Source organism: Brassica napus, chromosome A4, assembly GCF_020379485.1.
Source record: "Brassica napus cultivar Da-Ae chromosome A4, Da-Ae, whole genome shotgun sequence".
In the NCBI taxonomy this organism is placed as follows: Eukaryota; Viridiplantae; Streptophyta; class Magnoliopsida; order Brassicales; family Brassicaceae; genus Brassica; species Brassica napus.
In genome coordinates, this window is record NC_063437.1 from 11,208,288 (window position 1) to 11,234,939 (window position 26,652).

Genomic DNA, 26,652 nt, shown 5'->3' on the forward strand with positions numbered 1-26,652 from the left:
CATTATATCCATCATTTATGTATAAGACCATCTTAGTTCTGCAATTTTAATTTGTTTTCAATTCATTGATGTATTTAAAAATGGATTTTTATAATAAAATAAAATAAAATAATTTTTCTATTTATTTTAAAATTTTACTAAAACTTACAATCAAAATATCCTATTTTAAAATAAAAAATTAATATGAATTACTATCTCTTGTTTTTCTCCATTTATTAAATTTTTTTTTTGTTTCTAATGGGTCATATGTTAGGTTTAAATCAGTCATGGAAAAGCTTTTGAAAATGATAAAAGATAAAACATATTTTTATTTTTTGTCAATAAAAACATAGTTTCATTTAAAATATCAAGATAACATACTTTTATATAAAAAAGACTTACATTATACAACTAAAATAATAATATTAAATAGGCCGGAATGTTTTAGTTATCCCAACTGTATGAAGGCCCATTAAAGAAGTAGGCCGAGTCTTCAAAACAACCACCTTCAACAGTCTAAAAAACAATTTTCATTTAATTTGCGTGTGGAGCCCGCTTTGTAAATTGCGGTGAGAGTCAGAAATCTTGGAGAAGAAAAATAGTGAACGGGATCCCTAGCTTAGCTTGGGGATTGATGTTTGGACGACTACGATTGACGACGACCATGGCTATTCGCTCCGTCTCCGTGCTCTTCTTCTTGCTGATCATCGGCGGGAGATGGATCGTCTTTGCCGATGGAAGCAGCGGTGGCGCCGGGAGGAACGGCTACTCCGGCGGAGCATGGTCGTCGGCAGTTGCTCCCTCCAATGTTGGCTTAGCTGTCGCTGTCACCGTCATGGCCGGTCTCGCCGTGGCTTTCACCGTCTACTCCCGTAGGTATATTGTTACATAAACAACAAAGATCTAGCTGTTGAGAAGCCAAGTAGGTTTGATAGGGGAAGATAAATCTTATCGGTTCTACTTCTAGTTGCTTCTTTGTTACTATGCTCTCTTGGTCTTTAAAGAATAACATGTAGCCTGGCTTATTTACTTATTGAAGTTGCTTATACACTTCTTCAGAGGGAGCATTGGATCACCTTGGTCACTGAGGAGAAGGAAGCATGCGCTTCAACCTAGTCAGTGGAATGCTTTTTTCACCGACCAAGGCCGACTCAGTGATGGAGGTGTTAAGTTTCTCAAGAAAGTTCGCAGTGGGGTATGCTTGCCTTTTTGACACTCTGATTTAAGCAAAAAATTTCCATTGATAGATGAATTCCCATCTTTGTTTTCAGGGTGTGGATCCAAGCATCAGACCTGAAGTTTGGCCGTTCCTACTTGGAGTGTAAGTATCAGCATCTTTTTCGTTATTCCTTCTTTTATCTACATAATGCTCAAGTAGGATTTGACCCACTCAATTATATACTTTTCCATGGAGATTTTCTTTACTCGTGCATGTTCTAAATGTTGAAGTGTAGACTTTTCTTTGGGGTTGGTCATTTATGTTATATAGGTTTAAGGTAGAATCAATAGTACAACAGTGAACTCATTAACTAGAAGTGTAGATTCAAATGGGAGAGTCTCAGAGTCGCCTTTATGTTTGTCTTCATGGGGATTTATAAGACTAGCCCTAGCTTCGTCGAACCAAAATTCAACCGGCCATCACTCTACATTTAGTTTACTTTGATGAACCTGTGCAAGTTACGAGTACTCTTTATCATCCCGACACACTGTAACCTTATTTCTAGCCTTTTCTTTCTCTGCAACAGTTAGCTACCTACACAACACAACCTAAAGTTTTCAATCAAAACTATGAGATTTTGCAATGATCAGATCAAATTAGGCGATTAATTACTTTTTTTTTTTACCTGAGAACCGCCATGGCTGTTGCAGCCACCGAAGAAATGAGCGGTTGATTGAGGACTGAAACGATCATCTTTCAACGAATTCTTTGGAGATTGAAGGAAACTGGGTATCGTGGAGACATCATCTTCCATCTCCGGTCGTCTTCCACACCGTACAAAGGTACCCTCTTGAACTCAAACAGACTCCTGCTCTCTGGTTTGCTTATCGTCTTCTTCTCAACCGTCGATCTCTCGTCTGAGCGTTGATCTCTTCTCCGGTAGCGGTACCAGCGACTATCGCCGTTGATAATTCATCGCTGCAACTATGCAAATCTGTAGAATACCTTCCTCGATTACGTATGAAGAGGCTGCGCTCGATTTAATGCTAAGGCGTTACAGAAAGTTAATCGCAGATGGCTTCATCGAGGAAAGGGTATTGAGTTTTGTTTTCTCAATCAAACAATATATTGAGCCCGGAGAAAAAACACGTTAGAAGCCAAGATAAAAGAACAAAAAAGTTTGTTTTCGAGTTGCCACGCGTCAGAAGCCCCTATCTTCCTGCTGACGTGGAGGGCTAAGGTGAGAGAAAACTCCCCTTTATTGTATAAGATACGTAATTATACTACAATATGATTGAATTCTATTTTATTACTTTAGTAAAACTGTATCTAAGTTTTGAATTTAAAAATATTTGCGTCATTAGTAGTTTTTTTTTATTAATATGGTTTTAGTAGAATCATCTAATAATACTCCCCAAATTCTCCAAGCTCTTTAGATTTTTTTAACAGTTTAGAAAACATTTATTTGTTTTAGAAAAAAAAACAATTATCAAGCTCACCAACGTTAGGTTTTTATTTAATGGCAGTTTTGTGGTAAGATTTCTGTGGCATGATTTGAGTCACATAATTGATAAGTTTGGAGTTTTGATTACTCGGAGGATCTAGGCTTAGTTTGAAAGTTTTCTGGCAAAATAAAACAAATAATTTTGATAGAAAAGAAAAACGATGATATTAAATTATCGGACTACATTAAAATATTTGTATTGTATAAGTGCAGTCAATCTACAATATGCATAGCTTTGTAGATATGTCACAGTCAATATTACATAAGTATAACATGGTAGAGTTATTATTTATTATTATAGATCCTACGGAAGTAAAGGTTTGACGTAGCTGCTGTTTCTAGAGGTGGTGTAGAAGGTGTGTTCTTCATCCTTTTGTAATCTTGATTTTAGAAACGATCCGATTGTGTGTTAGAGATTTAGGTTCCGACTGGTGATCTTTTCGGGAACACGAGGAATGAATAGGAAAGGAACGTATAGGAATAAAATTACAAGAATGAAAAGAAATGATTGTTCCTTATCAAATTTAACAAGGAATGCTTTTGTTCTATAGTTCTCTTCAAAAAAAAAGAATGGAGAGGGAATTTAGGGTATGAATGGTGAACAGGGAACGGCGAGGAATAATGCATTCCTTAACGTTCCTAAAAAAAATCACCATTCACAAGGAATAATAATTCCCTCTCATTTCCTTTCATTCATTTTTTTGTAGAAAATTAAAGAACAAAATTATTCATTGATAGAATTGATAAGGAACAACCATTCATTTCTGTGAACAAAAAAAAAAAAAACAACCATTCATTTTCATTCCTACTATTTTATTCCCAAACATTCTTTTTTTATTCGTTCCTTTTGTTTTCCGAATGGTTACCAGTCAGACCCCTAGATTATATATGTACGTACGAGAGCTTAGAAGAAGGTTCTGATATTGTGGTTTGAGTCTTGTTTTTGTAGATGAGAGAGATGAAGTTGAGTTTTTTTATTTAATTGTATATGCCTCAATGATTCTCTGAGCAGTATACATGGTAATAATGGAAAATGATTAAGATTAGCGTATATGAAGGAGAATTAGAAATTTATTGGCTTGTATATCATAATATTTTGTTATGTTAGTGGAAGGAAACAACATTAACTTCTTCGGTTTGTCTTGCCAAAACGGTGGCGTTAGAAAATTATGGCCATATCTTATACTATCATTTTTTTTATCCTCGTGACTTCCATCTTTTATCGGGTTTACGCAAAAGTTGAGAAAAATAAAGGCCAATAACAATACAAACGAAGCCCAAAAGCCCTCTCCAAATAAAACGAAAACGTGAAACACAGAAACGACTTAAGCCTGTCTGACGTGTCCAAACAAAATGTTCTGATTAATTGATTATTTTTAGTGACGTGGCAGCCTAAAAACTCAGCATATAGGCTTTTTAGTATTGTGAATTTGTGATTTATCTTTCGAAAATATAAATATTATTATCTATTATTTGCATATCCAAGTCCTTTTTAATATATTTATACATGTCAACATCTGTACTGAGTTGTTATCTTTACGTTGGTGTGAAAACCGTTTACTCTCGCTACCTTCTTTCAATTGTTGACAATGGCACTACAAAAGTACAAATACTCCTCAGGAAGCTGTTCTCTCTGTCAGGACAAGTAATTTATGTGATAATACAAAATAGTTGTACACGAATAGAAAGCTTTCTTTTAACCAAAGACAATTGACATTGCAATCAACGCCAATGCAAAGCAAGATCACTTCTTCTATCGGCAAGGATATTGTTTTGGGATGTTGATTTATGCCGAGTCAAGATTAGTCATCCTAGTAAAAGGCGTCTTATATATCTAATAGGAAGCATCCACATAAAAGTTAGGCACGAACCAAACCCATGGATTGCAGGCTAGCAGCCCCAAGAGGTTAGCCCATTTGGTAACCTGTGTAACTCAATCTTTAATAGTAGACTCATGAGAGCATATACCCAGTCCATCTAGAGAACTGAGAGGGCTATGCAGAGAGATTCTCTTAGCCTAAGCTAAAGGAACAAAACAAGTATAATAGAAAGTGGGCTTTTTGTTCGTGGACAATCTAGTTATTAGAAAAGGACAAAAAAGAGAGAGAGAGAGCAGTGGTTACGTTGTTCACATAACAACAGTAGTTTGATGATAGCAAAGTGAATGCTTGCGAATAAGATACAAAAGTCTTTTGGAGAAATCAGAAAAGTGATCAAATCCAAAACGACAATCTTGTCTTGTCTCTGAAAAATCCTGTCATTACTCTCTCAAACCCTTTCGCCTTTCGAATCTCCCTTTTTCTTCTTCTTCCTCTCTCTTCAATGATTCCACTCTCTGAATTTCACTCAACTCGTTCCCATGGCTGCAAAACGTGTCCACGGAGACTACCCTTCCTCCACCATTAAACGCCACAAGGACCTCGACTTCCCCGAAGACACCACCACCGCACTCGAGAACGACGACGGCGCCGCCGCGATCAACCTCCTCAGCCTGCTCCTACAATGCGCCGAATACGTCGCGACGGACCACCTCCGCGAAGCTTCCATCCTCCTGTCGGAAATCTCCGAGACATGCTCCCCGTTCGGTTCCTCCCCGGAGCGTGTCGTCGCCTACTTCGCCCAGGCGCTCCAAGCGCGCGTCATCAGCACCTACCTCTCCAGCGCGTGCTCCCAACTCTCGGAGAGTCCACTCCAGTCTCAGAAGATCTTCGCGGCCTTGCAGACATTCAACTCCCTGAGCCCTCTCATCAAATTCTCACACTTCACCGCCAACCAAGCGATCTTCCAGGCCCTCGACGGCGAGGACTCCGTCCACATCATCGACCTCGACGTCATGCAAGGCCTCCAATGGCCTGGACTCTTCCACATCCTCGCTTCCCGTCCTCGAAAGATCCGATCCATTCGGATCACCGGGTTCGGGCCATCCTCCGACATCCTCGCCTCCACCGGCCGGAGACTCGCCGACTTCGCGGCGTCCTTGTCCCTCCCCTTCGAGTTCCGTCCCATTGTAGGCAAAATCGGAAACGTAACCGATCCGAGTCGACTCGGGACGAGGCCCGGCGAGGCTGTGGTGGTTCACTGGATGCAGCACCGGCTATACGACGTCACCGGGAGCGATCACGACGCGCTGGAGATTATACGGAGGCTGAGGCCGAGTCTGGTAACGATGGTGGAGCAGGAGCTGAGCTACGACGACGGAGGAGGAGGCTGCTTTCTTGGGAGGTTCGTGGAGGCGTTGCATTATTACAGCGCGTTGTTCGACGCGCTTGGGGACGGGTTGGGGGAGGAGAGTGGGGAGAGGTTCACGGTGGAGCAGATCGTGCTTGCGACGGAGATAAGGAACATTGTTGGGGGGAAAGGGAGGGGGATGATGAGGTGGAAAGAGGAGCTGAGTCGGGTCGGTTTTAGGCCCGTTTCGCTTCGGGGCAACCCGGCAACGCAAGCGGGTTTGTTATTGGGTATGTTGCCGTGGAATGGATACACGTTGGTCGAAGAAAATGGAACTCTTCGGCTCGGTTGGAAGGATCTCTCGCTTTTGACTGCTTCTGCTTGGCAATTTCAGCCGTCCGATTAACTTTTCATTACAATGTGTTTCTTTTTTCTTTTTCCTTTTTATAAACACACTTGATCCGTTTAAAGAATAACGCAAGGTTGGAGAAAAATAATTATGATATAGTTGAGATATCAAAGGTTTTATATAATTCACTAATCCTATTTCATTTTAAAATGTGCGTAAATGATAAGTATATTCACAAAATTTATTTACATATGTAAACTGTGCAAGCTAGAAAAGTGAAAAGATAAGAAAAAAATTAATAAAAAGGAGAAATAAAATAAAATAATTTATAATATTACTATGTAAAGGTATAAAAATAATTAATTCCGACTCTATTTTTTTTATCTATTGAAAATGTATCTAAGTGAATATAAAAAGAGAGACATTATATCCATCATTTATGTATAAGACCATCTTAGTTCTGCAATTTTAATTTGTTTTCAAATCATTGATGTATTTAAAAATGGATTTTTATAATAAAAATAAAATAAAATAATTTTTTCTATTTATTTTAAAATTTTACTAAGACTTACAATCAAAATATCCTATTTTAAAATAAAAAATTAATATGAATTACTATCTCTTGTTTTTCTCCATTTATTATTATTTTTTTGTTTCTAATGGGTCATATGTTAGGTTTAAATCAGTGATGGAAAAGCTTTTGAAAATGATAAAAGATAAAACATATTTTTATTTTTTGTCAATAAAAACATATTTTCATTTAAAATATCAAGATAACATACTTTTATATAAAAATATACTTAAATTATACAATTAAAATAATAATATTAAATAGGCCGGAATGTTTTAGTTAACCCAACTGTATGAAGGCCCATTAAAGAAGTAGGCCGAATCAACAAAACAACCACCTTCAACAGTCTAAAAAACAATTTTCATTTAATTTGCGTGTGGAGCCCGCTTTGCAAATTGCGGTGAGAGTCAGACAGAAATCTTGAAGAAGAAAAATAGTGAGCGGATCCCTAGCTTTGCTTAGCTTGGGGATTGATGTTTAGGGGACGACTACGATTGACGACGACCATGGCTATTCGCTCCGTCTCCGTGCTCTTCTTCTTTCAGATCATCGGCGGAAGATGGATCGTCTTCGCCGATGGCAGCAGCGGTGGCGCCGCGAGGAACGGCTACTCCGGCGGAGCATGGTCGTCGGCAGTTGCTCCCTCCAATGTTGGCTTAGCTGTCGCTGTCACCGTCATGGCCGGTCTCGCCGTGGCTTTCACCGTCTACTCCCGTAGGTATATTGTTACATAAACAACAAAGATCTAGCTGTTGAGAAGCCAAGTAGGTTTGATAGGGGAAGATAAATCTTATCGGTTCTACTTCTAGTTGCTTCTTTGTTACTATGCTCTCTTGGTCTTTAAAGAATAACATGTAGCCTGGCTTATTTACTTATTGAAGTTGCTTATACACTTCTTCAGAGGGAGCATTGGATCACCTTGGTCACTGAGGAGAAGGAAGCATGCGCTTCAACCTAGTCAGTGGAATGCTTTTTTCACCGACCAAGGCCGACTCAGTGATGGAGGTGTTAAGTTTCTCAAGAAAGTTCGCAGTGGGGTATGCTTGCCTTTTTGACACTCTGATTTAAGCAAAAAATTTCCATTGATAGATGAATTCCCATCTTTGTTTTCAGGGTGTGGATCCAAGCATCAGACCTGAAGTTTGGCCGTTCCTACTTGGAGTGTAAGTATCAGCATCTTTTTCGTTATTCCTTCTTTTATCTACATAATGCTCAAGTAGGATTTGACCCACTCAATTATATACTTTTCCATGGAGATTTTCTTTACTCGTGCATGTTCTAAATGTTGAAGTGTAGACTTTTCTTTGGGGTTGGTCATTTATGTTATATAGGTTTAAGGTAGAATCAATAGTACAACAGTGAACTCATTAACTAGAAGTGTAGATTCAAATGGGAGAGTCTCAGAGTCGCCTTTATGTTTGTCTTCATGGGGATTTATAAGACTAGCCCTAGCTTCGTCGAACCAAAATTCAACCGGCCATCACTCTACATTTAGTTTACTTTGATGAACCTGTGCAAGTTACGAGTACTCTTTATCATCCCGACACACTGTAACCTTATTCCACTTACCTCTCACAGGTATGACTTAAACAGCACCGAAGAAGAAAGAGATTCTATTCGACAGCAGAAACAGTACGTTCGTTTTGTACTTATCTAGAGTTTCCCATTTTTCTCTTAGTATGTATGTAAATAGATTCTTATATACTGTATGTAAGTCGTGCAGGAAGGAATACGAAAACCTGCGGAGACAGTGTCGCGAGATTCATAAACGCAATGAAAATGGTTGTGACTCAAAGCAGACATCTCAGAGCAGCAACACCGAAGACAGCCAGGTTCTTGATTCAAATGATATTGCAGAAGTCAATAGTTCAAAGAGATCCATCCAAGTAGAAGAACCAGAGGAGTTGAATTCGATTCTTCAGGATGGGGACTGTGAAGAAAGTGGCGTCACCTCCGAAGATGCTGCTAATGAGTCAGACTCAACCAATTCTGAAGAAACCGAGACTTCGCCTCTTCTAGCGAAAGAAGAAGCAGAAAGCCACGACACTGTTAGCTCAGACTCAACCAAATCCGAAGAAACCGAGACGTCACCTCTTCAAGCCAAAGAAGAAGTAGAAAGCGTTAACTCTGAAGAAACTGAGACTTTGCCTCTTGTAGCTAAAGAAGCAGAAAACCAAGATAAAGTCAACCAAGAAAAAGACACGCTGACTCCATCACCAAACCCAAAATCGCAGGCAGAAGAGGAATTCAACACAACTTGGCAGAGAATTATCCGCCTGGATGCAGTGAGAGCAAACGATGAATGGGTCCCCTACTCACCGTCTCAAGCTGCTGTGTCTGACAAAAAAGCCCGAGGAATAGCCACACAAGTTGGTCTTAATGACTACGACCACTTGGAGCCCTGCCGGATCTTCCACGCAGCCCGTCTGGTCGGGATCCTCGAAGCATATGCAGTGTACGACCCAGAAATCGGATACTGTCAAGGAATGAGCGACTTGCTATCTCCGTTAATCGCAGTAATTGAAGACGACGCGTTAGCATTCTGGTGCTTTGTCGGGTTCATGAGTAAAGCACGTCATAATTTCAGGCTAGACGAGGTTGGAATCAGGCGACAGCTGTCAATGGTATCGAAGATCATAAAATACAAAGACATACGCTTGTACAGGCACTTGGAGAACCTGGAAGCGGAAGACTGCTTCTTCGTATACCGTATGGTGGTGGTTCTGTTCAGACGAGAACTAACCTTTGAGCAAACGCTGTGTCTCTGGGAAGTGATGTGGGCGGATCAAGCAGCCATAAGAACAGGGATCGCAAAGGCCACTTGGGGTAGAATCAGGTTACGGGCACCGCCCACAGAAGATTTGTTGCTGTATGCGATAGCTGCAAGCGTGTTGCAGAGGAGAAAGACGATCATAGAGGAGTACAGTGGGATGGATGAGATAATGAAGGAATGTAATAGCATGGCTGGTCGTCTTGATGTTTGGAAACTTCTTGACGATGCTCATGACTTGGTTGTCAATCTTCACGACAAGATCTGAGAGAGACAGTCAGAGAGAGTGTTAAATCTCACTCTTTGCCACTATCAGTTTACTTGCACTTTTTTGTTAGTGTTCATCTGTTATTGTTACTTAAAAATGTGAAACAAATGTTGTCCCAAAAGCGCTAAAAAAACGTTTCATCCATGTATTGGAATTTTTTGTTACTTAAATAAGGCGACCTAAAAATGGATGGGAAGAAGTTGAGATGCCAGCCTCTCAGTTAGTTGACTGAGAAATTCTCTAAAGGCAACCCGGTTAGATGTTGTTTTGGAAAACAGATACTTGAGTAGGCCTTGCTTTCGGATTTGGTTCTTTCCCGATTTTTGATTGGACGATGGCCCCATGTGTGGACTAATATATATTCAATCAATTCTAAGTTTGAAAAATTTCCGTCATTTTTAAGCTTTTGTCATTCAATAAGAAAAAAATCAAAATAAGTTTCTTTAAAAAGTAAAAATACATGTATACTCTAGACTTAACTAATCTAGACTTATGTTTATAGCTAAGGGGTGAGGTTTTGAAGATATGATTTCAAATTTTAAAAAATAAAAAATAAAAATTAAAATTTTCAAAATTAAAAGGAATTATTTTGGTCATTTTCCTTATTGAGAGCTATTTTTGTGTCAAAACTTAAAAAATGCTATTTGAGAGAATTGTCCTTCCAGTTTTAACATATTTTTTATTTTAATTTAATTATTTTCAAATATTGAATAAATTGAAGATTTTTTTTGTCAAGAATTAAACAGAAGATATAATTTGATTTTTTAACTACACCACAACATATATAATAGCTTGCTACTTAAAAAGACTTTTATTTATTTTATCACCAAACCAAGCATGTAAAAATAATCATCATCATAATAACCTAATAAAAATTTATTAGTACTTTTAAACAACATAAATCTAAAAAATAAAACTATAATTACCGATTATCAGTGAAGTCTATCAACCAAACTCATCTGCATCAAATAATAGTATAGATGATTGGATATTTTTGCTTTTTTCGATGATTCCTACGAACATTAGTTTAGTTACATTTTATGTGAATTTAATTTCGTCTTCTCCGGATTTTATTGACACCTATTATCAAAATCTAAAATAGTTAAAAACATATATCTATTTAACTAAAACTTTATAAAACAAAAGTAATAAATTATATATGTTAGTAATATTTTTTTTGTTAAACGATAAGATATACATTCTTTAACAAACTTTCTCCCTGTTTTTCTTTCTAAGAAACAGAGTCAAACAAGTCAATATGAGAATGTTTTAATATGTTGATGTCAAACATTTTAAATCCTCCTTAGGCAAACTATAACATCACAAAAGCAAAACAAGAATCCTTTAAAATCTTTTAAAGAGAACGTAAAAAAAAATTATAAAAATCCAAACACATACCTTTTGTTGTAATCCAATGCATTCTTTGTACTCTCGTGAATTTACTCTAGTAGCCGACTCTCTTTATCACTCTCAACTTCTGGTTGTCGACTCATGCAACTACTTATAACATATGTAATAGTTTTTTGTTGTTGTGATAGACTTTTATCATAAAGTCTCTAATATCTTTAGAAGTATATCCACCAAACACACATGCTTTTAGAGTTTTGTTTTGAACTTTGTAAATAAATTCAGATTTTGCTCAGATTTTGCTCTCTTTTTCCTTAAAAATATAGAGATTATTTTCTACGTCTAGTTTAATCACGTAATCTACCATATAACACGGATACATGATAGCAGCTTGACTCGATTTCGTCTAAACAAAAATTTTAACTGTTCCACTAAAAAAATACAAAAACAAAAACCACACTATACTTCTTTATCAGCAATAATATTTTACAAAATAAGATAAAAAATTTCTAAAATGATGAATTGAAATGATAAAAGGCATGAAATTAAAGATACATCCATAGGAAAACATTCTCCATGGTCAACTGGAATTATATGTGTCCATTTATGTTTGAATTCAATATACTGTCTGCATTCCTGTCATTATTTCCAAAACGCATATCAATCAAACTCAATCTTTAAACATTTTCTATAGCAAACACTTTTGGTTTGTGTTTACACTCTTGATTCAGGATGTATTGCTGAAGTGAACCCCTTTCACAGTCTGTTGTTATGTTTCCATCAAAGAATTTGACACGCATAAATCTTGTAGGTGGTACAAATCCAAATCCTTTTTCCTTGTCAAATGTTGGATGATCTAAAATAAATGTTGCAACTTTTTGTCTGATTTATAACATTTTTTCTTTCTAACACTAGATGTTTTTTTTGTTGGGCTTGAATATAACTATCATTTCATTGTGAATACCCTTTATATAGTACACTATTAATAGATAATAAGTAAAAAATATTATACAATTTAATATTATAAAGTAAACCTAAGATAAAATTTATCTATACAATTATTGTTAAATTTGATAATCCCTGTTAATAATTATCCTGAATATAGTGCAAAATATTTATTAAATAATCGTTAAAATTTCTTAAAAACTAATAATTATTTATTAAAACTAATAACTCAACCTGAAATTATGGAAAATATGACAAATAAACTACTAAAAACTAATAAAATATGACAAATAAGCAAAATAACAAAAAAAATGGAGAAGATAACAAATAAGCTAATTCACTTATCAAATAATAGTATAGATGCTCACAAATTATTTTTAGGTTTTAATTTTATTTTTAGTTTGGTTTGGTATAGAAGCATTAGGTTGTAAAAAGGTTTTTGTAGTGAATAAATTTAAAATTCTTTCAAAAAAAAGATTCTAACAAATATTTCTAATCACTCAAAAATATAAAAAAAAACTAATAAGATTTGATTTAAAAATACTCAAATATATAAATTATTTTTAAAAATTCTAATTAGAAATAGTCAACCTATTTTTTTTTGTCGGCCAACTACTAGTCAACCTATTAAAACTAACTACAAGTATTCGAAATAACCGAAAAATGGTATACAATCTAAAAAAAATATTTAAAATATTTAAATTGTCTTAAAATTTGTAAAATGGTTAACTAAGATTGAATTTGGATGTCTCAAATATTTTTGGATCCTACTTTGGATGTCTCTTTGAGTTGTATCCCCTCCCAAAATATCTAGCTCTCAAATCTTGTTCCAGTATTTATATATAATGGTTAACTAAGATTGAATTTGGATTTTTTAGATTGTGTTCGGTTCGTCCAGGCCTGTATACCCGTGGAGGCAGCCAGAAGGTTTAGACTTTAATTAGTTGGAGAGCCTCTAAGTGAGCTAGAGTTTATAGACATATCAAAAAACCATCATTGTTTCCTTCTGTCCTCTTTTACTAGAAGAACAGATCTCTTCTTCTTCTTCGATTTAGAGCAAGATACAACAAACTATGGCGGATACCGTTGAAGAGCCTCAACTACATAATGGAACGGCATTATCTGAGTCTCAAACCGATCAACATCCGTCCTCGGAACCACTATCCGGCGACGATCCCAAACTTACCGACGAGATCCCGGAAATGAAACCGGAGTTAACCGATGCGAAGGTGGAGGAGGTAGTACAATCTGAGGTAAACGATTTGAAGCCGGAGGAATTACAACCAGTTGTAATCGACGCGAAGCCGGAGCTGGCGCATGTGAATCTGTCGCCGGAGGAGAACCAGATCCGATCCACGGAGGCAGATCAGGGAACGAGCCAGGCGGTAATGAAGAAAGAAGATGAAGGAAACAGAACGTTTACAATGAGAGAGCTGCTGAGCGAACTAAAAAGCGATGAAGGAGATGGGACTCCTCGCAGTACTGTTTCTCCCTATAGGTCTCTCTCTCTCTCTCTCTCTCTCAACATCAGGGGCCTTGATGATCATGTGGAAATTTGTTTGATTTTTGTAGCCGAGAGAGTGCTTCGCAAGCAGCGGAGAACAATCCTGCAATAGATCTGATCAACAGGATCCAAGTCAACGACGAAGAAGGCCGATCTCGCCAGCGTGTTCTTGCTTTCGCTGCCCGCAAGTACGTTCCCCATTTCCTTTTTAATCAACTCTAGACTAGATATGGCTTAGATTATAACGTGGGCGTTGATAGATACGAGTTTAGTTGAATAGTTTCATTGACCTTACTGCCTCATTCCAAGGCTTCATCTTTTACGTTTCCCCATGTTGTAGGTATGCTAGTTCGATTGAGAGAAATCCAGATGATCATGATGCTTTATACAACTGGGCACTTATTCTCCAGGTCTCTCTTTTCTCTTTATTCACAACTTCTCTCCCTCTCTCTTATTTGTCATTTCTTACTAGTGTTGAAGGAAAAAATCATAATATGCCTTTACTGGATAGAAATAATAATGCTTGATTCTCCACAGGAAAGTGCTGATAATGTCAGCGCAGATTCTGTTTCCCCCTCTAAGGATGATTTGCTCGAGGAAGCTTGTAAGAAGTACGATGAGGCTACTCGTCTCTGCCCTACGCTCTATGATGTATGTATTCGTATCTCTGTCACTACAATGGCTAACACAAGTTGTAAACAAGCAAAATCATGATTTTTTGTTGGTATAAATGGCTTCAACTTGATTCTTTGACAGGCTTACTACAACTGGGCTATCGCAATCTCTGATAGAGCAAAGATGCGTGGTCGCACCAAGGAAGCTGAAGAATTATGGGAACAGGTCAGTAACAGGACTTTATCCCTTCTGCTAGTTATGAAGACTAAAATTAGACCCCAACTTCTAATACCAATTTTCGAAAATCTGACAGGCGACCAATAACTATGAAAAGGCTGTCCAGCTCAACTGGAACAGTTCCCAGGTAATGGTCCTTTTCTAAATTACAAACTTCACAAAATCTTATGTTCGAAACCAAAGCTTAGTGAATTTTTGGTTTACTTCTGTATTGTAATCTTTTCTATTTTCTGACTTAGTTTTAATTATCTGCAGGCTTTAAACAACTGGGGACTGGCGTTGCAGGTAACTGAGTGACATGTGTTAATCTCCATGACTGTTCTGACATAGGATGTACGTACCTTAGAATATCTCCTTGTTTTTTTTCTCTCATTAGGAACTCAGCCAAATTGTTCCTGCTAGAGAGAAGGAAAAAGTGGTTAGAACTGCAATTAGCAAGGTGTGTACTTGTCCTTTCTGGCTTATTTAGACGGTTGCATTTGATATGCATGGATGATTTCTTACTGTCCCTTCTCACTTGTACAGTTTAGGGCGGCAATCAGGTTGCAATTTGATTTCCATCGAGCCATATACAACCTTGGAACCGTTCTGGTCAGTCATGCTTTGACAATCCTTTCACAAAACTCTTTACATGCATGCATGATTATAATTGCAATCCAGTTAATTGACCACTCTGAATTAATACAGTATGGATTAGCAGAAGACACACTTAGAACTGGGGGTTCAGGAAACGGCAAAGACATTCCTCCGGGTGAGTTATATAGCCAATCTGCCATCTACATCGCTGCAGCTCATTCGTTGAAGCCAAGTTATTCGGTAAGCCTATGATTCATTACCCAACATTTTGCTATAATCGAAAGGTGTATTAGTGCCATTGATTCAACTCCTTAGGTTTAGACTGATCCTTTTCCTGGTCCAGGTTTACAGCAGCGCTTTGAGGCTCGTTCGTTCCATGGTACCTTTTAATGACCCATCACTTCACGCACTCAAGTTGATTCTGTTTTGGAATTAACCCTAAAAGTAAAATGTTGTCAGCTACCTCTACCGCATCTTAAGGTTGGATATCTGACGGCACCACCCGTGGGAAACTCACTCGCTCCTCACAGTGATTGGAAACGCACGGAGTTTGAACTCAATCACGAGAGGCTTCTTCAGGTACTCTCTCATTTTGATCGTATCTTCTGTCAAGTAAACGTTAAATCATGAGATTACGCAAAAAGATGGATAGTGTATCTAGAGAGATATTTCAAAGCCAGTGTGCTAAAACCCCTGTACTAACCCTACTACCTGACGTGGGTGTAGGTACTGAAACCTGAAGCAAGAGAAATGGGGAGAAACCTGTCTGGAAAAGCAGAGACAATGAGCACAAACGTGGAGAAGAAGACGGTAAAAGTGAACATAACAGAGATAGTGTCAGTGACGACATGTGCTGATCTGACTCTGCCTCCTGGTGCTGGTCTCTGCATTGATACCGTTCATGGTCCAGTTTACTTGGTAAGCGCCTCACTACATACACATATGCTTAAAAAACCGTACCCGTTGAAAGAAAGGACTGAAACAGGGAAAATGTGAAATTGGCATAAAAAAAAACAGGTAGCAGATTCATGGGAGTCGTTGGATGGATGGCTGGATGCGATTCGTCTGGTGTATACGATTTATGCGAGAGGGAAGAGTGATGTTTTAGCCGGTATTATCACCGCTTAATCACATACTCACACACTTCATACTTTGTCTCTCCTTTTCAATCATATATAGTTCTGTCTTTTGTATTGACACCACCATAGCCAGCCAGATGTTTTGATTTTGTTTTGCATGAATTCTCATTTTAAAACATTTATTTTGTTTCACAGAGAGGCTTCTTCAGTTTCTCTCAGTTTGATCGATTTTTTTTTTTTTACATTTAACCTGAAGAGAGTCTTCTGTTTCTCATGAGAGCGTACAAATAAATAAGGGCTGGGCAAGAAACCCGGATCCGAGGAACCGAACCGAACCCGATCCGAAAAAGTAGTACCAAACCCGAACCGAAATTGATTAAATATCCGAACGGGTTCAAAATTTTGGTATCTAAAGAACCGAAACCGAACCCGATCTGAACCGAAATATCTCGGGTATCCGAATGTAACCGAAATAGATTTATATACCTAAATATTTTACTTATTATATTTAATATATATTAAAAACATCCAAAATAGATAATATACTTTTAAGTTGTCTAAAATACTTGAAAATATACATAAATAATCAAAAGTAAATGTCTAAAATAGCCAAAATATATTCAAAACACCAAAATGCTTGAAATATCTATTGATTTTCTATCCAAATATTCAAATCAAACCAATTTATATGTTAGATTTAGGTATTTTGACATATATTATACAAATTTATATGAAATATATTATTTTGTTTTATATATTTTGAGAACTTTTAAATATATAATAAATTTTAAAATTTTAAAAATAATTTAAATGGGTTATCCGAACCTGAACCGAACCCGCAAAGATCCGAACTAAACCCGAACCGAAATTTAAAAATACCCGAATGAGGCTAAAATCTTTAAACCCGAAAATCCTAAACCTGATTAGATCCGAACCGAACCCGAATGGGTACCCGAATGCCCACCCCTAGTAATAACATTATAGAGAATACAGTCTATCCGTTGTAAGAAGTTGGGCTAATGGGCCAATAAGTAGGATGATATTTGTGGGCCTTGTTTCTCTTGCATTCTGATAAATGAAGCTGCTGTCACTTTCCCAATACTAGGAGGGAGGGAGGGAGGGAGGTATGGCGCGTGTAATCCAAATCTAAAACAACTAAGCTCAAAGCTGAAAGAAGAATCAATGGCGTCTCCGTCGACTTGGTGGCTTTCATTCCCCGGTTCTGTCTATGCCAAACCGCGCCTACTTTCTTCTTCTACGGCGCTTCCTCTAGCTTACCATCCCGTACAAAACCCTAACAACAGCAAGGTAAAACAATCGATCAAAAAAAACCAGTAATCATGTTTCTCTTTTGAAACCTGTGCTAACATTTTGTCTTTTTCTTCTTAGCTGTGTAGTAGGAATGGTAAGGTGGAGCGATTAATTTGCAGGGCGGATTTTTCACAGGAAGCGCCGCTAGCGACGGCAATAGGCGCGTGCATACTGAGTTCGTTTGTTTTTCCGGTGGCGAAGAGAGTGGAGGATGAAGAAGAGGAGAATTCAGCTATAGTGTCAACAGATATGAGATTAGCAGCCATGGGAATCATCAGCTTCATCCCTTACTTCAATTGGCTGGTTTCTTCCTTTCTTCTTCATCCTTTTTTTTTTGTTTGTATGATGAAAATGCAATATAAAGAAACAACTTATTCTTCTTGTGGATCAGAGTTGGGTGTTTGCTTGGCTTGACACTGGGAAAACGCGTTACTCTGTCTATGCTCTCGTTTATCTCCTTCCCTATCTCAGGTACATTCATTCTCTCTTTGGCTTCTTCTTCTTTTTTTTTGATTAACTTATAAACATTTTGCTACTCTGACGATCTCAATTGGAATCTTATGGTTGTTTCTTAAATTGGATTTCATATTCAAATTTTGCAGCTCAAACCTGTCGATTTCCCCGGAAGAGAGCTGGTTGCCCATTACAAGCATCGTCTTGGGCATCATTCATGTTCAGGTTTTCTTTCTTTCCTTCTTTCTTCAACCAACTATAACCTGCTAACAACAACCCTTTGTGGTTTCATCATATTTGTCCTCTTTTGGGTAGCTTGAAGCAAGTATCGCAAATGGTGATGTTCAGACTCTTGCATTCTTCAGAGACCCATCAAAGGAAAGTATCCATTTTGACAAGAAACATTCCAAGGTAACCTTTTTAATTTTAGTGTCCTTACTAGACTGGAAAAAAGAAAGAAAACAAATACTTGCACAAATTGGTTAGGAAACCTACTCACAATTATGTTAATCTTTTTTTTTGGGTTGCATTGAAGGAGAATGACATTGACGATTAAATATAAAGAAAGCCCCAAAGACACAAGAGAGGAAGAGAGACTAGGAGAGGACATAATGATGATGATTATGAGTCAGTTTTGTAACAGGGTTTTGTTTCTTATCCCCAAAAACAAAGACTTGAGGATAAAAGTAGAACATTGAAGCTAAAAGGTCTTTAAAAAATCCGTACAAAAGAGTGTAGTAATACCAAATTCAATAAAAAAGAAGCAACCTAGTTATCAAAACAAGGATGAAATGACTCCTTTGGTTTCCCAGCCCATGAGAACCAAACATCCCTCCTAAGTCCTGAACACACAATCTAGGCATGTTCAATGGCAGTAGCCCTCGTCCTTGATGGAAAAGGTGCAGTAAGATTGAGCAAGCCATAACACATTAGGCCCAAACTGTTTTGTATCTTTATAAAAAGGGCCCATTTGACAAAAAAATTCGTGAAATTTCATTTCGTCATGTTTCCTGTGACCAAGGGTTTAATCAGAAACTTCTTCAATCCTCTCCCTCTAGTCGCAGCAGCTATGGCTCCTTCTACCGCCGCCGTTAAGGTTTACTCTACTACCACTCCCACCTCTCCTTCGGAAGTTTCCGTCAAGAGAGTCGGTACTCATAACGGAAGCTTTCACTGCGACGAAGCTCTCGGTTGCTTCATGATCCGCCTCTCCGATAAATTCTCCGGCGCCGATATCTTCCGTACTCGTGACCCCAAGGTAATACAAACGAATCTCATTTGAACTGTTGAATTAGCTCTGTCTGTGTTTGGGACTGAGTTAAGGCTGAGATTTGTTTAATTGACTGCGTCATTTTTGAATCTCACTGTGAGGTGAAAATTCATTTGCTTGTAGAGATTGTTGATGGTTTCTTTTTTTTTGTGTGTATGTGCAGATATTGGCAGAGCTTGATGCAGTGCTTGACGTTGGAGGCGTTTATGATCCCCACCATGACCGCTATGATCATCACCAGAAAGGCTTTGAAGAGGTGTTTGGGCACGGATTCAACACCAAGCTCAGCAATGCCGGTCTCGTTTACAAGGTAAACTAGTGCTTTGCTTCCTGAGATTTTCTTTGAAAGATAGGACTGAATGTTGTTGTTTTGCTTCAGCATTTTGGAAAGGAGATCATAGCTAAGGAACTTAACGTCGACCAAGATCACCCTGATGTCCTTCGCTTGTTTCTAGCTGTCTACAAGAGCTTCATGGAGGTCAGTCAATTTATCCATCCATTTGTATTTATCCTAAGGCATTAGTGCAGATTTGATTGGTTATTATTTCTTGATGCAGGCAATTGATGCTGTGGACAACGGAATAAACCAGTATGATACTGATAAGCCTCCTAGATACGTGAACAACACACATCTGTCTTCAAGGGTTGGAAGATTAAATCTTGATTGGATTGATCCTGACCAGTCACAGGAGAAGGAGAATGAGGCTTTCCAGCTTGCTATGGCTCTTGCTGGCGAAGAGTTCCTCCAAGTAAGTTTTCCAGCGTGCAATCTGTTGAAATATTACATATGTTCCTAATTTTACATTTTGCGTTGTAGAGTGTAAGGTTTCATGTAAGGTCGTGGTTACCGGCTCGATCAATAGTGATGCAATGTCTTGAAGAAAGATTCAAGACAGATCCAAGTGGGGAGATCATGGTATTGAAACAATTCTGCCCTGTAAGTGTTGCTTCCACATTCCCTTTTTTTAATCAATGCTTGCTCTGATAGTACACTATTCTGAGTTCTTTTATGGGTGGGTGAGCAGTGGAAGCTTCACTTGTTCGAGCTTGAGCAAGAGATGAAGATCCAACCCCTCATCAAGTACGTCATCTACCAGGACGAGCGAGGAAAGCAGTGGCGAGTTCAGGCAGTGGCGGTTGCACCGGACAGGTTTGAGAACCGAAAGGGTCTTCCTGAGCAATGGAGAGGACTTAGAGATGAGCAACTCTCCGAAGCTGCCGAGATCCCAGGTTGCGTGTTTGTTCACATGAGCGGCTTTATAGGCGGAAACCAGTCCTATGACGGCGCTTTATCCATGGCTCGAACTGCTCTCACTCTCTAATTCAAAGCATAGAGAGAGTATAAAAGTACTTGTTTATATATCGTACAATTTCTGTTTTCGGTTGATGAAAATTGTCATTTTTCTTGGATGGAATCGTATCTTCAATTAGAGATTTTGAATTTTTTTTTTCATTAATTGTGCCAACACAACAAACTGGAAATAATAATCCATCAAGTTATATGTGTTTGAAAAGATATTAAAAAGCAATAGTTAGCAAACATTCCGTCGAACACCTAGAGGGCGCAATACACTAATCCTTATACAATACATGATCGTTGCCGAAATTTTTATATTATTTTCCCTTTTTGCCCTTTGATATATCTTTCATTGCGTAGCTGTTGCGTCGAAACCCTCTTTTTTTATTTCTTTCGTATTTCTCAAAACCCTCCTCATGAGTCATTCTGTATTTCTGTGCAGATATGATCGCCGGCGAAGAAACAGCTACCAGTGGAGATTGCATTATTCCCAATAAAGAAGTTGCAATTTCAGATTCCGACAAGTTCGTCACCCAAATCCTCAACGGCCCCAACGAACAATGCCAAGAGAATTTCCGAATGGACAAGCCCGTCTTCTACAAGCTCTGCCACATCCTCCAAACCCGAGGCTTGCTACGCCACACCAACCGAATCAAGATCGAGGAGCAGCTCGCCATCTTCCTCTTCATCATCGGCCACAACCTCCGCACTCGCGCCGTCCAAGAGCTCTTCGGATACTCCGGCGAAACAATCAGCCGCCACTTCAACAACGTGCTCAACGCCGTCACCTCAATCTCCACGAGTTTCTTTCAATCCACCAGCCCCGATGTTGATCAGTCCGATCCTTATTTTAAAGATTGTATTGGAGTCGTTGATTGCATACACATGCCTGTGATGGTCGGCGTCGACGAGCAAGGTCCTTTCCGTAACGGCCATAACGGACTGCTCACGCAGAACGTGCTCGTTGCTTCTTCATTTGATCTCAGGTATTGGATTATACATTGTACGCTGGTTTAATATGGTTAATACCGGTTAGGAACTTTCTATATATAGTTCAAGTATTGGTTACATTGTAACAGAATGATGATAATAATAAAAGATATTTTGATCTTCATTATCAGGTTCAACTACGTCTTAGCTGGTTGGGAAGGTTCGGCTTCTGATCAGCAAGTTCTCGACGCTGCTTTGACTCGGCCTAACAAGCTGCAAGTCCCTCAAGGGAAGTACTACATTGTGGACAGTAAGTACCAGAATCTTCCGGGGTTTATAGCGCCGTATCGTGGAGGTGTTTCAGAACCCAAGGGGGTGTTCAACGAGCGGCACAAGGTGTTGCATCGAGCGGTTGACAGAGCTTTGGGAGCCTTGAAAGAACGGTTTCCGATTCTGCTATCGGCTCCTCCGTATCCTCTTCAAACGCAGGTGAAGCTGGTGATTGCGGCGTGTGCGTTGCACAACTATGTGCGCTTGGAGAAGCCTGATGATTTTGTGTTTAGGATGTTTGAAGAAGATACGTTGTTGGCAGAAACAACAGAAGAAGAAGATAGAGGAATGGCATTGGGGGAGGAGGAGAATGAGGGACATGAACATGGTTTGTTTGGACCGGAAGAAGTGGAAGATAGTTTGAGGTTAAGAGATGAGATCGCATCTAACCTCTGGAACCATTATGTCCAAAACCTGCCAACCTTCTAAAACTTGTCTTCTTCCATCAGTGCTTTATTTGTTAGAGAGAGAGAGATATTACATTTGATTGCAAGTCTTTCTACCATCTATAAACTTGAGTCCTTGACAGTGGCTGATTTATTCCCTACTCAAAGCCCCCTCATTAACCATCCGGTAGACCTTGTTTAGGATGTTTGATGAAGAGTGAAGACACATTGGCCGAAACTAGGGAAGAGTATAAAGTAGGTGGGTAATAGAGGAGAGATAATGAACATTGGTTTAGACTAGAAGAAATGGAAGATTGATTTAAGGTTAAGAGATGGTTACCATTATATTATGTCCAAAATATGTGGACCTTCTTTTTAACCGTTTTAGTAGTGTGTGTTCATGTTTGTTAAGTACAAAATACATTCAAATCAGACCAATTAAAGTATATATAGATCATCACACCAATCAGGGCAGAGAATGAAAGAAGATCCAATAAATAACAGGGGCTTTGATGTTCAGAACTCACACCTTTTTGCTTCTTTTTTTTTTCCAATAATCCATTTTCTCTTTGCGTTGGCTATAGCATCTTCCTTCAGCTTCAGCAGATCTTGCCAGGACTGGTTAACATGTGACTAGATCAGGCTCGCTTCTGGATAGTCCTTGTCTGAAATGTGTAAAGGGTTGAGCAAGATTAGCAGCTTTATCGACAAATATGCCTCATGGGCCAGCAGCAGCACTTCCGTTTGAGGACAAGGGTAAGTAATAGTCCGTTGATAATATTCCTAACTTAAGGGCGGTTGGACGTGGAGAGCTTTGATTTGGATGCTCAGAGAGACAAAAGAGTCATTTCTCCCCCAATCTCAGGTGAAAAAGGATGTACAGTAAGTGAGGGCGGTCCCGACGACGGATATGAAACGGAACACGGAGTGGTTCACGTATCCAGGGGTGTGGACAACTTACATACTAATCCTCTTATTCTCGTGGCCCCTCGTTCTCTCCGTCTTACACTGCTCACCTCGCCCATTTCACCGTACGTTCTCTTTTTCATTTTAATCTCCTCGAGATCTCTGTCTCATTCTAGATTTTGAATCAATAGGCTTCTTTCTTTGTTGAATTAAAAGGTGACGTATTATTCGTTCCACTGGAAGAAGGGAACGCCGTTTGGGGAGGATCAAGGGGATCTACAGCAGGCTGACCACGGCAACCAGCTCACTCCCAATCGCAAGTTCCTCACACAACAGACTATCAATATCCTATGCTCTTCCTCAACACACTGGCCGTATTTGTTATGGTGGTCGCCAAATTCCCACACATGCACAAGGTCCGCATTTTTGGAATCAATGCAGACCAATGAAAGCCTTGATTAGACAAAGCAAAACAAAAAGAAGGTGTGTGTATAATGCAAGACAAGACAAGTAGATTTGGAAGCTCTGAATCCATTTACAACAATGTCATTCGAACCCAACCTCGAAGCTTTTATATGGTCCTCTCAGTCTCATCCCATCGCATATATACTGTTTCTTTGGGCCTGCTTCTAATCAACTTTTTTCTTTTCTTTTTTTGGTTGGTCTCTCGGTTTATTATTTGTATGATCCCAAAACTGGTTAAAAAGAGAATATGTTTAGCGAACAAATCTAGGATTTGAATGATTAGTCGGGGAAGGGTCTATGGAATGTATACAACTCTTCTTCTGATATTTTTGATAGATTATTCATTATTATTAACCTCTTTTTTATTCATTAGTCCAGTGCAACCTCCAAACCAAAATAACGATTCACCTTAATCAAAAGAGAATTAAAGTAACCCTACATACAATTAGAAACCAAACACAAATTTGTTAGTTGATGAGTTTTGTACTTTTGTTAGAAAGAATGAAAAAAGGATAAAACAAATTTGATGCAGTGAAGTGCACAGACAATTACAAAAAAGTAATGATTGACTCTATAGTCTAAAGTCAAAGCTGGAGAGTGCGTAGAAAGAAGTGAATATAGAGCTCTTGATCACACCATTTTCCACTAAAGACCGATGGTGGGTGAGCACTATTTCTTCTCTCTTCATATTTCACATATTAATTTTGTACATATTAACGTAAAAATACAAGATTTATTTAGTTTCTGGACTTGCTGCTCATACTCATCAATGCCTTCAGCATCAGACTCTTCTTCCCCTTTCTCAATGTAGATTTTTGCTTTATCTCCACTATCTCTCTACTTGTCGACATAGATATCGCTCTTTGTGGTTCCGGTAACGCCTTTTATAATCACACACAGATCAGAAAATAATTACAAATGTTGAACAAAAATGAATGAATATATTAAAATAGTAACAAGTGTTAATTACCAGTAGTCTTGGCTGACTTGGGGAGCTTGAACGTTTTAGTAGAGATCCTGAACGCATGAGAGGAAATCTCATAGGAGACTTTGTTATTTTACCTTCAATATTCAACACACACTTTACTTATCTGCAATCTGAGAAAAAGCAAAGCTAGAGAAATTGCACTGCTTATACTTACTTGGTGTTATGTTGCTGATGTTGTTGTGCAAAAAGGAGAAGCTTCCTGTCTTGCTGGTTTTCCTTGCAGTATTTGGGTGGTTTTCTAGTATTGTTGATCGAACAGCTTCCAGGCAGATCAGGAGAAGGACTCAGATATCATAAACACAGAACCAAATTAAAAAATAGGATATAAAACTAAAGATTTAGATTACCACTCTTGAACCGATGTGAGTCATCTCCTGCAGCGAAACTTGTGCCTCTTCCATGTTCTTCTTGTATATAAGAATATGTGATAAGTAAGGTTATCAGATTGATAGACGGTTGGAATGGATTAAAAACTTTGTAGAGGGGAAAAAAAGTATACGAGGGAAGAAATAACGGTTATGATGGTGAGGAGATTGAACTTGAAAGCGATGCTGAGAACTCCCACTCTTTCCCATGTACTCTCTGCATAGTTTCATCCTCTACAACAACAACAACAACAATGTGAGCGTTGTGTTCTCTTCATTTGAAAAGATTCAGTGGTTACTACTTAGCTTACTTGTTCGAGAGAAGATAAACGAAGACGAGTGGTGGAAAAATGGGCTGAGTTATCAGAGAGAAAAGAGTTGAATTTATCAGAGACAGAACCGAGATGGTCAACTGTGTTCACTACTGCCTTGGCTGCATATTCTTTCAACGTCTCTATCACCCTAACAGTAACATCATTCATTCATTTCCTCTCAGACAATTCAAACTTACTTTGCAGAATATTTATCAAAGAATAGATAAAAATAGTTACGTTTCTTTGTGTTCTTCTTTGCCATAAGATGTTTCGAAGTACTCAGCAGCTGAGTATAACTGTTTCCGCAAGTTCTTTAAATCCTTTTAAAAGCACACAAAAACAAGAGAGAATATGAATCTTGAATGAATAGAAAAACTAGTTAAAAGTTCAGAATCCAAATATATGGTTAGGGAAAGAGAGAGAGAAGGGATCAAACCTTGAGAGTTTGTGAGAATTGAAGAGTCTGCTGCATGGAAAGTTCGTCATGATTGGAAGACTGATGAAGAACGATGGCTAAAGATGTTGAGCTCTCCATTTCTATTCCTATTTTAATGAGATGAGAGAGAAGAGGGAGATAATGGAGTAAGTAAGAGAGATCCAAGTGGAGTCACTGCAAGACTCTTTAACACATTCCATACTTTCTTCTCAAGTTAATTATTTTCTTTTAAATACTATTTATTTCAAGTGGGAAATCAATTTTTAATTTCTTTTAAGGACAAATATGAACAAATTTAATAAATTTTGTGAATGGTTACAAAAAAAAGGTCCAAAGCAGCCGACAAATCAACATAACGACCGGAGAAATGCATTTAGGCCACATGATAATACTAGCTTTTATTATCTAAAGAAATTTATTTAAGCGCTAATGATGGGATCAATTATAAAAAATATGCACAGGTAAAAGAATTCGGAAGGATATTGTAGATGGAAAAATAATGGAGCAGAATTATTTTAACATTTTGTTAACTAAAGAGAAAAGAACTTTTCAACAATTTAAAAATCTCTTGTCCCTTTCTTGAAATTTAAAAGAATGAATTTATAGAAAAGTATAATAAATACACAAAAGTGTGAATACAAGAAGTGGGGACACACACATAGGAATCAAAATTCAGTCACGGACTCGTTTGATGGTTTACTGCCTTTATGAGGCTTAAATATCGTTCGTTCATTCATGTGATGATGTGAAGTGATTTATATATTTTGTCCACTAAAATCATAGTCAAAACTATGGAATTGCATTGTAACCAGACGACCAAAACATATTCAAAACTACATGAGGCAGTAACATTATTTAACTCTAGTTAAATAACAAAAAATCCAATAAGTGGGATTCACTTCTTTTGTTGGGGGTAGTAACTAGTAAAGAGGGGAGTCCTCTAAATCACGCGTGACTCATACATGATAAGCAAAAGTTTATGAAACTATCCCAAAGGGAGGAAATGTAAGGATATCGAATTTGGGATTGGACGATACGCGAACTCTCTAGCGTAGCCTAGAGTCTGGTTGATTAGTTGCACGGTGCAGTTTTTTGGCTGTTTGGAAGAGAAGCAACCTGTCTCTCACGGT

The 26,652-nt window shown here is 38.2% G+C and overlaps 8 protein-coding genes across 9 annotated transcripts; 7 read left to right on the forward strand and 1 right to left on the reverse strand.

The window, feature by feature from the left end:
• Positions 1–550: 550 nt before the first annotated feature.
• LOC125607962 (rab GTPase-activating protein 22-like) lies at positions 551–2,498 on the forward strand. The gene is made up of 4 exons (XM_048777547.1): positions 551–855; positions 1,039–1,174; positions 1,251–1,300; positions 1,849–2,498. The coding sequence occupies exons 1-4, from the start codon at positions 614–616 to the stop codon at positions 1,880–1,882; spliced, it is 462 nt and encodes a 153-aa protein (XP_048633504.1). The 5' UTR covers positions 551–613; the 3' UTR covers positions 1,883–2,498.
• Positions 2,499–4,707: 2,209 nt separating this feature from the next.
• LOC106446326 (scarecrow-like protein 23) lies at positions 4,708–6,369 on the forward strand. The gene has a single exon (XM_013888027.3). It carries the CDS (start codon positions 5,002–5,004, stop codon positions 6,214–6,216), a length of 1,215 nt encoding a protein of 404 aa, XP_013743481.2. The 5' UTR covers positions 4,708–5,001; the 3' UTR covers positions 6,217–6,369.
• A 732-nt stretch (positions 6,370–7,101) lies between these two features.
• LOC106446327 (rab GTPase-activating protein 22) lies at positions 7,102–9,912 on the forward strand. The gene is made up of 5 exons (XM_013888029.3): positions 7,102–7,448; positions 7,632–7,767; positions 7,844–7,893; positions 8,309–8,362; positions 8,454–9,912. Exons 1-5 carry the CDS (start codon positions 7,204–7,206, stop codon positions 9,766–9,768), a joined length of 1,800 nt encoding a protein of 599 aa, XP_013743483.2. The 5' UTR covers positions 7,102–7,203; the 3' UTR covers positions 9,769–9,912.
• A 3,126-nt stretch (positions 9,913–13,038) lies between these two features.
• Positions 13,039–16,263, forward strand: LOC106446328 (protein HLB1). The gene is made up of 14 exons (XM_013888030.3): positions 13,039–13,558; positions 13,633–13,752; positions 13,905–13,974; positions 14,102–14,215; positions 14,321–14,404; positions 14,493–14,543; positions 14,672–14,701; positions 14,793–14,855; positions 14,942–15,007; positions 15,104–15,232; positions 15,336–15,371; positions 15,452–15,571; positions 15,719–15,910; positions 16,010–16,263. The coding sequence occupies exons 1-14, from the start codon at positions 13,134–13,136 to the stop codon at positions 16,118–16,120; spliced, it is 1,611 nt and encodes a 536-aa protein (XP_013743484.2). The 5' UTR covers positions 13,039–13,133; the 3' UTR covers positions 16,121–16,263.
• Positions 16,264–17,158: 895 nt separating this feature from the next.
• On the forward strand, positions 17,159–18,560 carry LOC106446331. The gene is made up of 6 exons (XM_013888033.3): positions 17,159–17,379; positions 17,461–17,685; positions 17,774–17,853; positions 17,985–18,060; positions 18,151–18,246; positions 18,371–18,560. Exons 1-6 carry the CDS (start codon positions 17,254–17,256, stop codon positions 18,389–18,391), a joined length of 624 nt encoding a protein of 207 aa, XP_013743487.2. The 5' UTR covers positions 17,159–17,253; the 3' UTR covers positions 18,392–18,560.
• A 260-nt stretch (positions 18,561–18,820) lies between these two features.
• LOC106446329 (MYG1 protein-like) lies at positions 18,821–20,558 on the forward strand. Its single transcript, XM_013888032.3, has 6 exons — positions 18,821–19,093; positions 19,269–19,415; positions 19,485–19,583; positions 19,663–19,854; positions 19,923–20,042; positions 20,131–20,558. Exons 1-6 carry the CDS (start codon positions 18,839–18,841, stop codon positions 20,425–20,427), a joined length of 1,110 nt encoding a protein of 369 aa, XP_013743486.2. The 5' UTR covers positions 18,821–18,838; the 3' UTR covers positions 20,428–20,558.
• A 182-nt stretch (positions 20,559–20,740) lies between these two features.
• Positions 20,741–22,190, forward strand: LOC106446332 (putative nuclease HARBI1). The gene is made up of 2 exons (XM_013888034.3): positions 20,741–21,388; positions 21,524–22,190. The coding sequence occupies exons 1-2, from the start codon at positions 20,847–20,849 to the stop codon at positions 22,089–22,091; spliced, it is 1,110 nt and encodes a 369-aa protein (XP_013743488.2). The 5' UTR covers positions 20,741–20,846; the 3' UTR covers positions 22,092–22,190.
• A 1,737-nt stretch (positions 22,191–23,927) lies between these two features.
• LOC106446333 (protein ABIL4-like) lies at positions 23,928–25,754 on the reverse strand. Of its 2 annotated transcripts, none has more exons than XM_013888036.2 (8): positions 25,523–25,754; positions 25,324–25,406; positions 25,084–25,234; positions 24,907–25,006; positions 24,755–24,811; positions 24,562–24,666; positions 24,390–24,481; positions 23,928–24,300 (listed from the first exon to the last, which is right to left on the reverse strand). In XM_013888036.2, the coding sequence occupies exons 1-8, from the start codon at positions 25,619–25,621 to the stop codon at positions 24,157–24,159; spliced, it is 831 nt and encodes a 276-aa protein (XP_013743490.2). In that variant the 5' UTR covers positions 25,622–25,754; the 3' UTR covers positions 23,928–24,156. The 2 variants fall into 2 exon arrangements, with proteins under 2 accessions (XP_013743490.2, XP_013743489.2); XM_013888035.2 differs by having other exon boundaries at positions 24,755–24,814.
• Between the last annotated feature and the right edge of the window lie 898 nt (positions 25,755–26,652).

Coding starts and splice junctions, on each gene's coding strand:
- LOC106446326 (XM_013888027.3), top strand. CDS start 5,002: ATGGCTGCAAAACGTGTCCACGGAGACTACCCTTCCTCCACCATTAAA.
- LOC106446328 (XM_013888030.3), top strand. CDS start 13,134: ATGGCGGATACCGTTGAAGAGCCTCAACTACATAATGGAACGGCATTA. Junction 13,559..13,632: donor AGTACTGTTTCTCCCTATAG/GTCTCTCTCTCT, acceptor TGATTTTTGTAG/CCGAGAGAGTGCTTCGCAAG. Junction 15,911..16,009: donor TTCATGGTCCAGTTTACTTG/GTAAGCGCCTCA, acceptor AAAAAAAAACAG/GTAGCAGATTCATGGGAGTC.
- LOC106446327 (XM_013888029.3), top strand. CDS start 7,204: ATGTTTAGGGGACGACTACGATTGACGACGACCATGGCTATTCGCTCC. Junction 7,449..7,631: donor TTCACCGTCTACTCCCGTAG/GTATATTGTTAC, acceptor ACACTTCTTCAG/AGGGAGCATTGGATCACCTT. Junction 7,768..7,843: donor TCAAGAAAGTTCGCAGTGGG/GTATGCTTGCCT, acceptor CTTTGTTTTCAG/GGTGTGGATCCAAGCATCAG.
- LOC106446333 (XM_013888035.2), bottom strand. CDS start 25,621: ATGGAGAGCTCAACATCTTTAGCCATCGTTCTTCATCAGTCTTCCAAT. Junction 25,235..25,323: donor AAAGAAGAACACAAAGAAAC/GTAACTATTTTT, acceptor TGTTACTGTTAG/GGTGATAGAGACGTTGAAAG. Junction 24,815..24,906: donor TAACCGTTATTTCTTCCCTC/GTATACTTTTTT, acceptor CTTATATACAAG/AAGAACATGGAAGAGGCACA.
- LOC106446332 (XM_013888034.3), top strand. CDS start 20,847: ATGATCGCCGGCGAAGAAACAGCTACCAGTGGAGATTGCATTATTCCC. Junction 21,389..21,523: donor GCTTCTTCATTTGATCTCAG/GTATTGGATTAT, acceptor CTTCATTATCAG/GTTCAACTACGTCTTAGCTG.
- LOC106446331 (XM_013888033.3), top strand. CDS start 17,254: ATGGCGTCTCCGTCGACTTGGTGGCTTTCATTCCCCGGTTCTGTCTAT. Junction 17,686..17,773: donor TCCCTTACTTCAATTGGCTG/GTTTCTTCCTTT, acceptor CTTGTGGATCAG/AGTTGGGTGTTTGCTTGGCT. Junction 17,854..17,984: donor TATCTCCTTCCCTATCTCAG/GTACATTCATTC, acceptor CAAATTTTGCAG/CTCAAACCTGTCGATTTCCC.
- LOC106446329 (XM_013888032.3), top strand. CDS start 18,839: ATGTTTCCTGTGACCAAGGGTTTAATCAGAAACTTCTTCAATCCTCTC. Junction 19,855..19,922: donor CTGGCGAAGAGTTCCTCCAA/GTAAGTTTTCCA, acceptor TTTGCGTTGTAG/AGTGTAAGGTTTCATGTAAG. Junction 20,043..20,130: donor TATTGAAACAATTCTGCCCT/GTAAGTGTTGCT, acceptor GTGGGTGAGCAG/TGGAAGCTTCACTTGTTCGA.
- LOC125607962 (XM_048777547.1), top strand. CDS start 614: ATGTTTGGACGACTACGATTGACGACGACCATGGCTATTCGCTCCGTC. Junction 1,175..1,250: donor TCAAGAAAGTTCGCAGTGGG/GTATGCTTGCCT, acceptor CTTTGTTTTCAG/GGTGTGGATCCAAGCATCAG. Junction 1,301..1,848: donor TGGCCGTTCCTACTTGGAGT/GTAAGTATCAGC, acceptor TGGCTGTTGCAG/CCACCGAAGAAATGAGCGGT.